Source organism: Cheilinus undulatus, linkage group 19, assembly GCF_018320785.1.
Source record: "Cheilinus undulatus linkage group 19, ASM1832078v1, whole genome shotgun sequence".
NCBI lineage: Eukaryota > Metazoa > Chordata > Actinopteri > Labriformes > Labridae > Cheilinus > Cheilinus undulatus.
The window spans coordinates 2,339,814-2,352,465 of NC_054883.1; the positions used below are offsets into that span (position 1 = coordinate 2,339,814).

Consider the following 12,652-nt stretch of genomic DNA (forward strand, 5'->3'; position numbering starts at 1 on the left):
ATGTTATCATTCAGCTAATTTAACGTTCAAGGATTACTGTTGAACTCAGAAGGATTTTAGGATACTCGTGTATCCTAAAATTGTGCCATGGAGCTCTAAATTAACGTGAAGATGCGATTAACGCAACCATATTAAGTAAAGACAGAGAAAGTTCATCACCTATAGGAGGAGAGTTACTAATCAGTTTTCACTTTATGGACAACGGCAGCAGGTAAGTCCCACCTGTTGAGATGGCAGAGCTAAAGTTTAGCTAAGATGCGACGGCTAAATTTAGCACAAGCAGACCGGAACATAAACCATTTTCTGAGTTAAAAACCCGGGGAAGGCTGCAGTTATCGCCGTTAACATCAGTTTGCTGTTGTGAATGCCCGCGCATGCGCTGAGATGGCATGATACGAGTCGATAGGAGGCAAGAGGTCTGTACGGCAGAGGTCCGCAGCCCGGAGATCAGACCTCTGCCGTACAGACCTCCGGGAGGCGACGGTGATATTCCGGCCCTGTGCTATAATTTCCAAAAAAAAAAAAAAAAAAACACGTCAGGCCTTTCATATTAAATGAAGAGGAAATACCTCTGATTTTAAATATGAAAGATCACGTCTGGTCAAGTCTATTTTGTTTGTATTTATATTTCATATTAAATGAGGAGATACTTCTAACTTTCTAAGTAAAATAAACCGATATACAGTTCTACACCTCAGAAATAAAGCCATGTGGACTTTATATGAAGGAGGGATAACTTTTTAACATTTCTGCCTGTCTGTATGCTTTGGCGAAAAGTGATGAAATGATCCACCAGAATACCTTCAGATATCCGGTGGGTTAGGGAAGGCAACATAGTGTAGTCTACAAAAAGGCTAAAAAAGGACCAAATTATTTTACTGACAGAAATCCCACTTTATCAACATTTTAAGCTGACATATTAATGGAAGGACCTACATTTTAGTTATTAGATTGGTTCATTGCTTAAATAAAAGTACAGTTTTATTTCCATGTGTATCATAGCCTTTAAAAGTATTCAAAACTATTCAAAATAAATGCTATCCACACAGACAGTACTGATGAGAAAGACTGTACGGGGTCAAGTCAGGTTCTCTCTAGCTCTCGATTCTCTACCTCCATCTAGTGTTCGTTGTCTTACAATACAATCTATCATTTAAGACAATCTTAGGTGAAAAAAGGAATAAACAGGATATGTAGATGGAGAAACTAATTCAGACCCATTTTCCCCAGATATAATTATTTAACACAAACACTTTTCCAAGGGTAGAAGTTTTGTTTAAATTACTTTCAAAGCATCCATTAACCCTTTAAAGCCTGACAACACAAATTACAGCCAGAAAATTTTCATTTTTTTGGAACTGAAATGTTTATTCCACTTTCTACTGAAATCCAAAAAAGTCAAAATTTCCATAAAATTTAACATATATATATTTTTTGTATCACATTTGATTCATCAGGTGTTTTTGGTAACTGATGATCCACTTGAGTGCATTTTTTTCATTTATCAGATTTTATTCAGAAATATATTTTAGTAATTTATTGATCATATTGATTAGATAGAGGTAGCATAAAAGTATGTATCAAATATGATACAACAGGCTTTAAGGGGTTAAAACCCAAATCCAGTTCTTAGTTTTAATTACATTTGGTGAAATGACAACACTAATGCTGTGTTTCATTTTCAATAATTGTTTCTATGCATAAAATACACATATAAATTTAACAGCTTTGTTGTTGAAATTATTTAAAATTCAAACCATATTTTGTTTTGCATGTCAACAATTTATAAACTATTACACACAAGATCATATCAGTGGAAGAGGTTGTGCTTTGCCGACGTCATTATCAAATATAGAGTTTGTTGACTTTGTCGTGTTTAAATCACTCAAAAATGCTTGTGTTATCCATGAAGCATTTAATGCTCATTTAAAGATAAATCCAACAAAGACTTTGGCTACTTGCACATAACAAACCTGAATGTTAGAAACACAAATGCTTTGTCAGCAACTTTACAGTAATGTGTTTTATCGGTTATCTTCCACAATGATGGTCCGTCTTGGGTATGTGTCCATGTCCACAAAGATGTAACGAAACTCATAGTTTCCAGTTTCGGGATTCTGTGAAAGCACAAGTGTCAAATGTTTTTTCAGTTAAACACTTCAAAATGAACGTGGAGCAAATACCAACAGAATGTTCTAAGAGTGCTACCTTAGAAATTATGCTATCAAAGACAGATTCTCTTTTGATACAAGGACAGATCATGAAATATATTAAACATTTTCCATTTCCACTAAGCAGTGTGCCTTGGATTATTTCAGCACTGACTTACTGAGCACAAAGCAGAACAACAATCTAACATCTCCCTCCCTTTTTGGATACATTTGATCAAAGTTTTTAGAATATCTTGTGTAATATCTTTCTAATATAGCACATACTTATTCAAAAGTGTGATGCTTGCGTTGTGGAAAAACTGAACATGAACAAGAATGCTTTGGAATGTCACACTCACTTGATAAAATTTATTATTTAAAAAATTACAAACCTCTTTTGACTCTGAATGTACCGTTCCCTTGAGGCCTGGCTCAGAACCTTCAATGTAAAACTTGAGTTGCATGTGCTTCAGTCCATCCTTCAGGTACTCCATGTGACTACAGCGGCAACACAAACCAACACATAATCAAGAGAATGCACTGTATTACCTCAGGACTGCTACACATGTATCAGCGCCTTCCCAAAATAACGGCCTAAGTCACATTTTCAAGGTTTTCAGGAGACAGAAAAAACTGAATCAGATGTAGCGTAAATGGTATTTTTTAAGCATTCCAAATAAAAAAGGTTATGACAACAGATGACTGTTGACATACAAATAATGCTGTCGGTCAGAGAATTAGCTAAATGACTTAGGCCAATTTATGAACATGCCTTTGTGACTTAGGTGAATTTCAACCTGACTTAGGCCAAATAACTTCTGGAATATGTGACTTAGAAAAATCAACATACTTCTTTTTCCCCCAACTACTGTGTCACGAGGAACGGTAAGACACAAACATTAGAAAATGTCAGTGGAGCACACAGAGACTCAGGAGACAGAGACATGCTGCTCCATCTCTTTAATGACGGTCTCATTGTCATTTTCATTGGATGGTTCTTGATCAGAGTCAGAATAGTCAGGATAATCTCTGACAAAAAGGAAAAACATTTTAACCCTTTGAGGCTTGAGGCTTATCTGGTGTAAATCACACTGGTGCTGTTTGTTCTCTGTCATTATGGATCCCTGCTGTCTACAGCTGAGAGACAGAAGAGCTGCAGATGCACTGAGACGTGTTTTTATGGATTTACCCACAGAGGACTGCATGTCAGTCTAGTTTATGTTTCTAGTTTAATTTACGGCTCCTTTCTGATAACTAAATTTACTTAAAGTCAGAGTTTACGTCACCAAATATCTATTTTTAGCAGGTCTTATGCCTTATTCATACGGGTTAGAATTACCAAGGGCCCTTTGGTCAATTGTAATAATTGTGGAGGATGTCTGTGTTTTTAATATGAAATCGACCATGTCTGTAATTTGCTGAATAAAATTTCCAATAGAAATTACCGACCATATTTCAGTGCAAAAAGTCTACAGGCAATACTAATCCTGTAGGAATCGGCATCTTTGATATTTAGGGGGGTAATTATGTGTTTTTACAGTCCATGCAGCTTTCTCTGCTCCTCTTTATGATAAAAAAAAAAAAAATAACAGAGGCTGTGTCGGACATTGTTAACAAAGTTTTGACACATAAAGGTTATTCTCTTCAGTTAAAAGTAGCAGGAGAGGTTTATATTTAACATCAATCATTTCCCTTTCTCATACATTATGGGAGGGATGCTGGACTTTCTCTCTTCTCCTCTGTCTGATCAGCTGCAGATACACACAGGTGACATACGTGACCTCGATGGGTCATAGAAGTTAGGGGAGATATTTCACTGGTTTATCAGCCATGGACAGCTTTCTACACATCTAAAATAAATATATATATATATATATATATATATATATATATATATATATATACATACACACACACAGGAAAAAAAAACACTTTTTTGTCTATTGTAAACTGTGGTTAACAGTCTTAATAGAAGACATGAAGGAAATGTCTCCTGCAGAATCATTGTGCACAACACTAAATTTTTGTTTGAGCTTTAGAAATAAAAATCCACTGTGTATTTTCATTGCTGCAGCCATGCAATACTCTCATGTTTTTCTTCAGAAAAGTCGGTAAATTTGAGTTACATTACAGACTTCAGTTATCCCAGATGAATGTACCACACTAAACACTGATGTGTGGAATAATTCACAAATTTCAGAGCATTTTTCGTTTTAGTTGATAAAATTATCAATGATACAGTCCAAAATGTGATGCTTCTGAAAAACTTTGATTGCAGCTGCAGATTCTGGAGTCTCTCCACTCTTTGCTAATTATCAGTGACTGCTGGCTTCATGGAGCTATTTTGCTGAGTAAAAAGACAAATAACTGCAACATTTATAGCCTAGCCTATATTATAGGAAACCTTATTACTAGGGATGCATGATAATTATCGGCACCGATAAATTATCGGCTGATAACGCATATATTTTACATATTTTAATTTTGCCGATAATAAAATACACTGCCTGGCCAAAAAAAAAAAAGTCGCCACCTGGATTTAACTAAGCAAATAGGTACAAGCCTCCTATTGGATAATTACTGCATGGGCGATTATCTTTCAGCTGGCAACAAGTTATTTAACCCCAGCTGATGCAATGAGTAACTTCTCATTTCTTAAACAACCATGTCGAAAGACACATCCTGTGGTCGTGGAAAAGATGTTAGTCTGTTTAAGAAGGGTCAAATCATTGGCATGCATCAAGCAGAGAAAACATCTAAGGAGATTGCAGAAACTACTAAAATTGGGTTAAGAACTGTCCAACGCATTTCAAAGTAAGAGCATTTCCACACGCACAATGCGATGGGAACTCAAGGGATTGGGACTGAACAGCTGTGTAGCCTTAAGAAAACCACTAATCAGTAAGGCTAACGGGAAAAAAAGGCTTTAGTTTGCTAGGGAGCACAAAGATTAGACTCTGGAGGAATGAAAGAAGGTCATGGGGTCTGATGAGTCCAGATTTACCCTGTTCCAGAGTGATGGGCGCATCAGGGTAAGAAGAGAGGCAGGTGAAGTGATGCACCCATCATGCCCAGTGCCTACTGTACAAGCCTGTAGGGGCAGTGCTATGATCTGGGGTTGCTGCAGTTGGTCAGGTCTAGGTTCAGCAACATTATGTGCATAAAGAATGAGGTCAGCTGACTACCTGAATATACTGAATGACCAGGTTATTCCATCAATGGATTTTTTCTTCCCTAATGGCATGGGCATATTCCAAGATGACAATGCCAGGATTCATTGGGCTCAAATTGTGAAAGAGTGGTTCAGGGAGCATGAGACATCATTTTCACACATGGATTGCCACCACAGAGTCCAGACCTTAACCCCATTGAGAATCTTTGGGATGTGCTGGAGAAGACTTTGTGCAGTGGTCAGACTCTCCCATCATCAATACAAGATCTTGGTGAAAAATTAATGCAACACTGGATGGAAATAAATCTTGTGACACTGCAGAAGTCTGATTGACGTTAGGAACAGAAGTTACAGACCACGGTGGACTTTACATTCTTAACCTATCTGATATGACTTATGTCAGTGCATATTTTTAATCTTTATGTAAAACATCAACTCTATTTCTGACTTATGCAGCAAAAACATAAAAGAGACACCCAAAAATCTCCATTTGTTAAGCATGACAGCCTGTTAGTTTTTATGTCTGATTTGACACGAGTCAGCTGAATCCTTGTTTAGTTAATTGAAATGTCAAATTTGACCACCTCCCAAGAATTTATTCCAAGGGAAAAGGGGATAATGTTGGTTAGAATTAGTTTTAAACATCTTTGCTCACTACATATTTACCCCTTCTTACCCCCAGATGTGCATAAATACATGGAATAAACTTATTTTCTAAAATCACACAAGTGAAAAAATTATCGGTTATTATCGGTTATCGGCCATCAGGAGTAGGAAATTATCGGTTATCGGTATCGGTTCAAAAAAATACTTATCGTGCATCACTACTTTTTACTTACTAATAGGGAACGAGTCCTGCAGCATAGCAAAAACTTCACTAGCTAGGCAGAATTTCTTTCTTTTTTAAGCGGCTGCCATCTTGAAACGCCTATAAAACAGCCTAAGTCACACTCTTGACTTGAGCCATTACAAAAAAAACTGGGTAGGATCACACAATCCGTTCAACTAGAGATGTTGGTGATTTTACCAGAGATGGCCAGCATCGTAAAGAGCTGATTAAGGCAAAAAAAAAATTATTCTAATCAAAAAATGATATAGGCCATTATTTTAGGAAGGCGTCAATATTATACTATAGAATATTTCAAACTAAAAAAAAATCATCACTTCTTATTTCTAAATTGCTCTATCCATAAGTAACATTTTGCTAACAGATTATCCGTCAACCACAAGAACATTAAACACATCACAATTTACAGCCCTGTAACTAGACTGAAGCGTGACATTTATGTACCAAATGTTCAACAGCTGATGTGAGCAGAGTAAAGAAAACATCCCACCTGACTTGTTGCCTTCTTCCTCGACGAGTGGTCTCTCCATAACACTTGATTGGCTCCCCAAAAGCACCAATTACCTACAATTTCATTAGACACAGATTTTTCATTACTCCTTGTAACAACGTCTTCATGACCCCCATTAAGCTTTATAAAAATACTTTTGTACCTAACGTTCACGACAGTAACTGTTAGTAGCTTTCTAAATGCTTAAAGATTCTGTTTTGCTTACCTCTGGATCCAACCTGACTTTGTTGAAGGCTTTACTGTAGATTTTATTTGGACTTGATGAAGAAAAGAGCTCCTGGAAAACCACATACAACAGCCCCCCTGAAACAAAAACACACAGAGCAATTAGCAGCTGGATCTGATCTCAGACTTGTTATAAGATGATAATGTTGAGGAAATCTTGAGGCTGAAATCACCTGTCACTCCAAGCCCAATAAGTACAATAATCAGGTAGGTAAAGTCTCTGCCAGCATCTTTCACTGGAAGAAATAAAAGATAGGAGATATTAAATTAAAAAAAAAAAACAGAGTTTCTTGTTTGCTTTAATCACATTCTTATTTCATAAAGCAGCTACTTATTACTAGGTATAGTCTAACTAATGCAGACAAGTGCTTATTTTTCTTATTAAATTAAAAAGGAGGGTGATACAGTTATGGACAATTTAAATCAATCTGACAAAAACAGATATGGAAACACTACTTTTAAACCAGAAGATGGAACTACCTCTTTTTGGCTTCTCTTGTTTTTTAACGTCAGATGACACACTTTCACTAGGCAAGCACACGTTTTAAAAACAAAACCATAAAACCTTCTAACAACTATTAGAATTATTCACTTATACTTACCAGGGGTTGACCAATTATTGGCCTTGCCAATTTCTGAGGCCGATATATGGCCGATTATCAGTTATAGCACTTTATTTCATTTTAATAAAAAGAGCACTATTTTGGTTCAACTTTTAAGTGTGTCCCCTCTGGCTTTACTTTCTCTCTCCACAGCCTCACCAAACGTCCTGTATACCAGTGGTTCTCAACCTTGGGGTCAGGACCCCATTTGGGGTCATGAGACACTAACAGGGGGTCTCCAAATGCCCTAAAAAACTAAGAATATTTTTAAAGTACACTGCTGCCACTTTACATCGATTCGGCCAAATTGTAAGCCCTTTTCATCATTTTTTCCCACCAATTTTAACAAATTTTTGCCTTCTAACACCTGTTTTTGTCAATTTTAAATCTTTTCCACCACATTTTCTCTGCCTGTTTTTGCCTTCTGATCGAATACTTGACACTTAAAGCCTGAGTATGTAATATTCGATGAGAGCCGTGTAGAATCAACTCTACTCTCCCTCCCTTCCTGTTCTTCTCCCTGTTTGTGCTCTGTAGCTCCGCCCTCTTCTCACATACCTCCTTGCAGATGTGCATGTCCGCTGAATCGAATACTGACGGTGGCAAAGCTCTCGTGGAGTGATTTTGCTCCACTTTTCCACTGAAATCAACGGCCGAACTACAGCTAATAAAACACTTTGTCTCAGCATGAAAAAATTCTACATAAGAACCAAACAGCGCTGGTCACTCCGCCATTGTATCAACTTCTCACTGAGCTGAGAGGCGGACGCGCACCTACTACAGTGTCCAATAGAAACACTCCCTATGACCTGAGCCTTGATTGGCTGCGAGTACTAGCCTCCTCATTGGCTGGAGCATCATCCCTTGCTGGTTTTCCTCAAGTGAGAGTGCAGCATGAGGAGGCGTTGCAGAAGTGTGTTATTTTTTATAAGGCTTCAATAACAAGACCCTGACAGGTTGTGTTGTTTTTGTGGGGATACAATACTAAAAGTAAATCGTTTACTGCAGCTTTAAGACTAATGATTGACCCATTACTCCCACTATTAACCCCTTTTTACACCAACTTTTTCCCATTTTAATCACATTTCACTGTCTGATATGCCAATTTTTACTAGTTTAACCAATTTCTGCCGCTATCTGCCTATGTTTTCTTTCTCAGTTAACCCTTTATTGCCAGTTTATATCATTTTTTCATCCCACTTCACCAAATTTCCACCCATTTTTGCAAATTCAAAGCCATAACAGCCACTTTTTAAACTCCATTTTACCACTATTTATGCCCATTTTTGCCATTATTAACCCATTTACGCATTTTTAACCCATTTTCGTAATTTTTTTACAAAGGGATTTACATTTTTCAGAGGCTATTTACTACACAAATTATCAAAAAAAAAAGTATTTGGTTTGATAAGAATGGTTATTTTTTTCAGGTTAAATATAAAATATGGATATCAATGCTTGACTTTACAATGGACCATGATTTTTTGTTCTTGCTCTCAAATGTACGGCACTTTTGATAAAAGTATCTTCTAAATGACATCATAACATTTTGCTGACCTCCACGGGCCCCCAGTTGGGTTGGATGTCAGAAAGCTCTCCCATTCATCCCCCTCATGGGCGGTCTTGTTTGCACGTGACTATTCTTAATTGCATGGCTGTGTTCAGCCACCTGCAGGCACAGTTGGGGTTCCCAGTCTCTGGAACCTTTAATTTGGGGGTTGCGGGCTGAAAAGGTTGAGAACCCCTGCTGTATACAACACATAATGCCTGGCTAGATGTCACATGAGCCAATCAACACTTACGCCTGGGTGCCACTGACACGTCCTGTTTTCCTGCTGCTAACTGTGTTGCTCTGTGCTGATAAAGCTAAAACTAAACTGTTTATTTTACCCTCATTTTTGATCATGCAATTTTACTTTTGCCAAATTAAGTACATTATGTACATCACAATAAAGCATTGGTTCCTAATAACTGAAACTGGTTGTTGTTCTCATGAACTAAAAATAATCAGCTCTGGCAACGGCCCTGGAAAACCAATATTGGTCGACCCCTAATGGTGGCTAGAAAAAAAAAAGATTTTTTTCAAATGGGTCAGAATATTTATATTAATTCACAAATCGACTTGAATGTCATGACTTATTAAAATGTGAAACTCTTAAAATCATGATAAATGAAGGCTAACGTAGGCTTGAGTCAATAGGTACATCCCTACACAGACACTGTATTCGATTCTGATCACCTCTAAAACAATTTGTTGATATGAAGATGCATTTAATTGGCTCACTCACAGTTGAGATAGCATTTAAAAATCAAATAAAGACAGTACTTAGTATTTTTGTAGTAAAAAATCCGAAGTAAAAAATAATGTTCTATTGATCTGCGACCTTACACTGTGCCTAATAAAGTTATCCATTTGTTTTTGTAAATATTATTAAATATTTTCTATTGTACATGCACAATTATTGCTCTGACAACATTTAGCCAACTGCACTGAGAATAAACATTAGTTATCTTACCTTTCTGAGCAGTGGAGGGCTCTGGGCTCCCACCCTGAAACCTAGAAACTGATTTGTTCTTCTCCTCGGGGCTGTTTTTATTTCTAAGGCTGGTGTAAAGGGAGAAAGCCCGCCGTCTCTGGATGAAGCAGCTCAGAGCTGGGACGGTGGAGGAGGGAGCCTCCCCTCTGCTCTGGAGGGTCAGTCTGGATACCGAGGACAGGGTCCTGTGTGGGTGGAGGAGCAGACATTTCTGGACGGAGAACTGCGAGGCTGACTGTTGAAGATTCCGGTGCAGAGCCCTCAATACGTGCGTGTAAGCCATTATTATGTCCTCTGTGAGTTAGCTTCACTTTAAACGCGGTCAGCCTGAGCTGCAAGCTAGCTTTACGCCCGACAGCTAGCTAAAGCTACATACTTTAGAGCTATGTAGCCGAACAGCTGCGGGCTTTTAAACTGATATTAATATGAATAATTAATACGTTTTTATGTAGCCCTTAAAATACTGACCTACCCACTAGGACTGTGCAACAGAGCTGTCATTCGTACTTAACGTGAAATGTGTACTCCAGTCGCATATGTTTGTCGTCATAGCATGGCCACAGGAATCATGGGAAACTGAGTTTTTAAAAATTCCCTTCTGTTTATGGTTTTTGCTAAAAATTTAACAGGAAATGCTCCAAATACATCACAAGTATCGTGCTATTTGGAATGCTAATTAATCAGTTACACATGTAATAGGAATGTAAACACGTTTACTTTATTCAACCTTTATTTTTCTTGTGAAATTATTAAGGTCATGCCCTCATTTTCAATATCGAGAGCACCATTAAAAAGGAGACAATGGAAAGGAGAAGATGGCTGCAAAAACAAACCAATATGACTAAGTTACACTTTCATCAAAGACTTTAAAAATTAGTAAAGGAATCTTCTGTTTTTTGCATTTTTGTCATATGACTCTGACTACGCGTGCTAAAACAAATGAGATATATTATTTGATTAAAACTCTTTCATATTGCTAACTGTGATCGGTAACACCTGTAAAAAACATGGTAAATGTGATCTTTTCATAAACACTAACAAACAAAGGTTATAAAGCGCTGAAAATAAATGAAATAAAATTCATGAGTTGTCTCTGGTGAGCCTGAGATGGTTTCTCAGGAGCATAGCTGTCATGTGCAGCAGGACTTTCAGGTGTGCACAAGAAACCATTTAATTAGCAGAAGAAATGTTTACATGCATACCAGAAACCATATTTTTTTGGCCAATGTCCCTTTGGGGACATGTAACAAGATGGAATAAGTTAAGGTGTTAGAAAAGAAATATATTCTTAACATTTTCAGCCTTCAAAGTTCAGGTTGTTATGTGGTCAAATGTAAATTTAGAACAGATGAAAGCTCCTGATGAACTCTCAGGTTGTGTGTATTTTAGCGCCCCTCAGTGGACAAAGAAATACCTGAATTTCCTGACCCTTTCCTGTCCATGTCCAAGTTAAGTGCTTTAACAAAGAACATGTCAAACTGCCATCTCTTTATTAAATATGAGTCATTGTAAATCTATGTAGGTAAACCTTAGTGTTTATTTTCATCGGCTTTGGTTTCACGTATTGAAAATAGTCTTATAGAAAAATTAATCTTCTAGCTGGTGGTTTCTCTTGAAGCTCAGAGGTGTCCGCTTGTTTCCACTTCTACTGCCAGTTTTAAAACTTCCTAAAGGGGTTTGCATTTTTTTCTTAAAACAATGATTTGTAACACAAAAGCAACCAGATGGACATTTTGTTATCACTCATGGAGCATGGACTGTCTTCCCCATTCTTCTTTTCTTTCATTAACAATCACTCATTCATGGGTGTCCAATCCCCGCTCTGGTTATCAGCTGGCATGAGCCTCTGCTCACTTAATTTCTAAGCTAATCCCATTCTGACACGACTCCTCTCCATCCAGTCATCCTGCTGATGTCATATTTTAAATCTGTTCTCTTCTCAACAGAGCAGTTTCATTGTGACCGCTGTAACCCTCCTCCACCTCAGCCACATCCATTACACCTCATCTGTATCCAGGTCCAGGTCCTTAGAAGTCCACTCCACATCCCTTCCTTTGGCACCTCCAAGACATTTCATCTGTGCCCAGGTCCGGCTCCTCTATGGCATCCTGCATCCCTTCATTGACATCTCCAAGCCATCTCAGCAGTGTCAGGGTTAAAGGGATACTTCAACATTTTGGCAATTCATAATTCCTGTAGTCTTAGTAATAGGTTCATTTCCTTTAGTTGTCGGTGCAAGCTGTTTTTAGATCTGGGGGGACCGTTAAACCAGCTGCACAGCTAACGCTATGGAAGCAGACGGAATTTTTGTTTTCCTTCATCAAACTCATCAAATACACAATCCAACAACTCCAAAACGCTCTCGTGGACAAGTTGTGACCTGTACATTCACCAGGCTACGAAATAATAACGTATAATTATTTAACATTACAACAAATGAAGCAAATACTCAAACTATTTCTTGAGTAAACCACTGGGCGGAGTGACACAGTGCAGCAGCCATGTCTGGAGTGTAGTTCGGGCTTTGCATTTAACTTTAAAACATCTCCGTCTCATAATGTACCATGATTATTTCATAGTATGGTGAATGTACAGGTCACAACTTGTC

General features: G+C 37.7%; 1 protein-coding gene and 1 long non-coding RNA gene across 2 annotated transcripts; one reads left to right on the top strand and one right to left on the bottom strand.

Moving 5' to 3' along the window:
- Positions 1–73: 73 nt before the first annotated feature.
- LOC121527059 lies at positions 74–12,294 on the top strand. The gene is made up of 3 exons (XR_005993373.1): positions 74–211; positions 10,112–10,312; positions 11,991–12,294. It is a non-coding gene; the product is annotated as an uncharacterized LOC121527059 (long non-coding RNA).
- On the bottom strand, positions 1,534–10,621 carry timm21 (translocase of inner mitochondrial membrane 21). The gene is made up of 6 exons (XM_041813735.1): positions 10,024–10,621; positions 7,079–7,141; positions 6,886–6,983; positions 6,660–6,733; positions 2,543–2,648; positions 1,534–2,117 (listed from the first exon to the last, which is right to left on the bottom strand). The coding sequence occupies exons 1-6, from the start codon at positions 10,325–10,327 to the stop codon at positions 2,025–2,027; spliced, it is 738 nt and encodes a 245-aa protein (XP_041669669.1). The 5' UTR covers positions 10,328–10,621; the 3' UTR covers positions 1,534–2,024.
- Positions 12,295–12,652: the final 358 nt, after the last annotated feature.

Excerpts from the sequence above, each read along its gene's own strand:
- timm21 (XM_041813735.1), bottom strand. The coding sequence starts at position 10,327 with ATGGCTTACACGCACGTATTGAGGGCTCTGCACCGGAATCTTCAACAG. Across the intron at positions 6,984-7,078 it reads TATTGGGCTTGGAGTGACAG|GGGGGCTGTTGTATGTGGTT; the intron begins GTGATTTCAGCC and ends TTTTTGTTTCAG. Across the intron at positions 2,118-2,542 it reads TACATTCAGAGTCAAAAGAG|AATCCCGAAACTGGAAACTA; the intron begins GTTTGTAATTTT and ends GTGCTTTCACAG.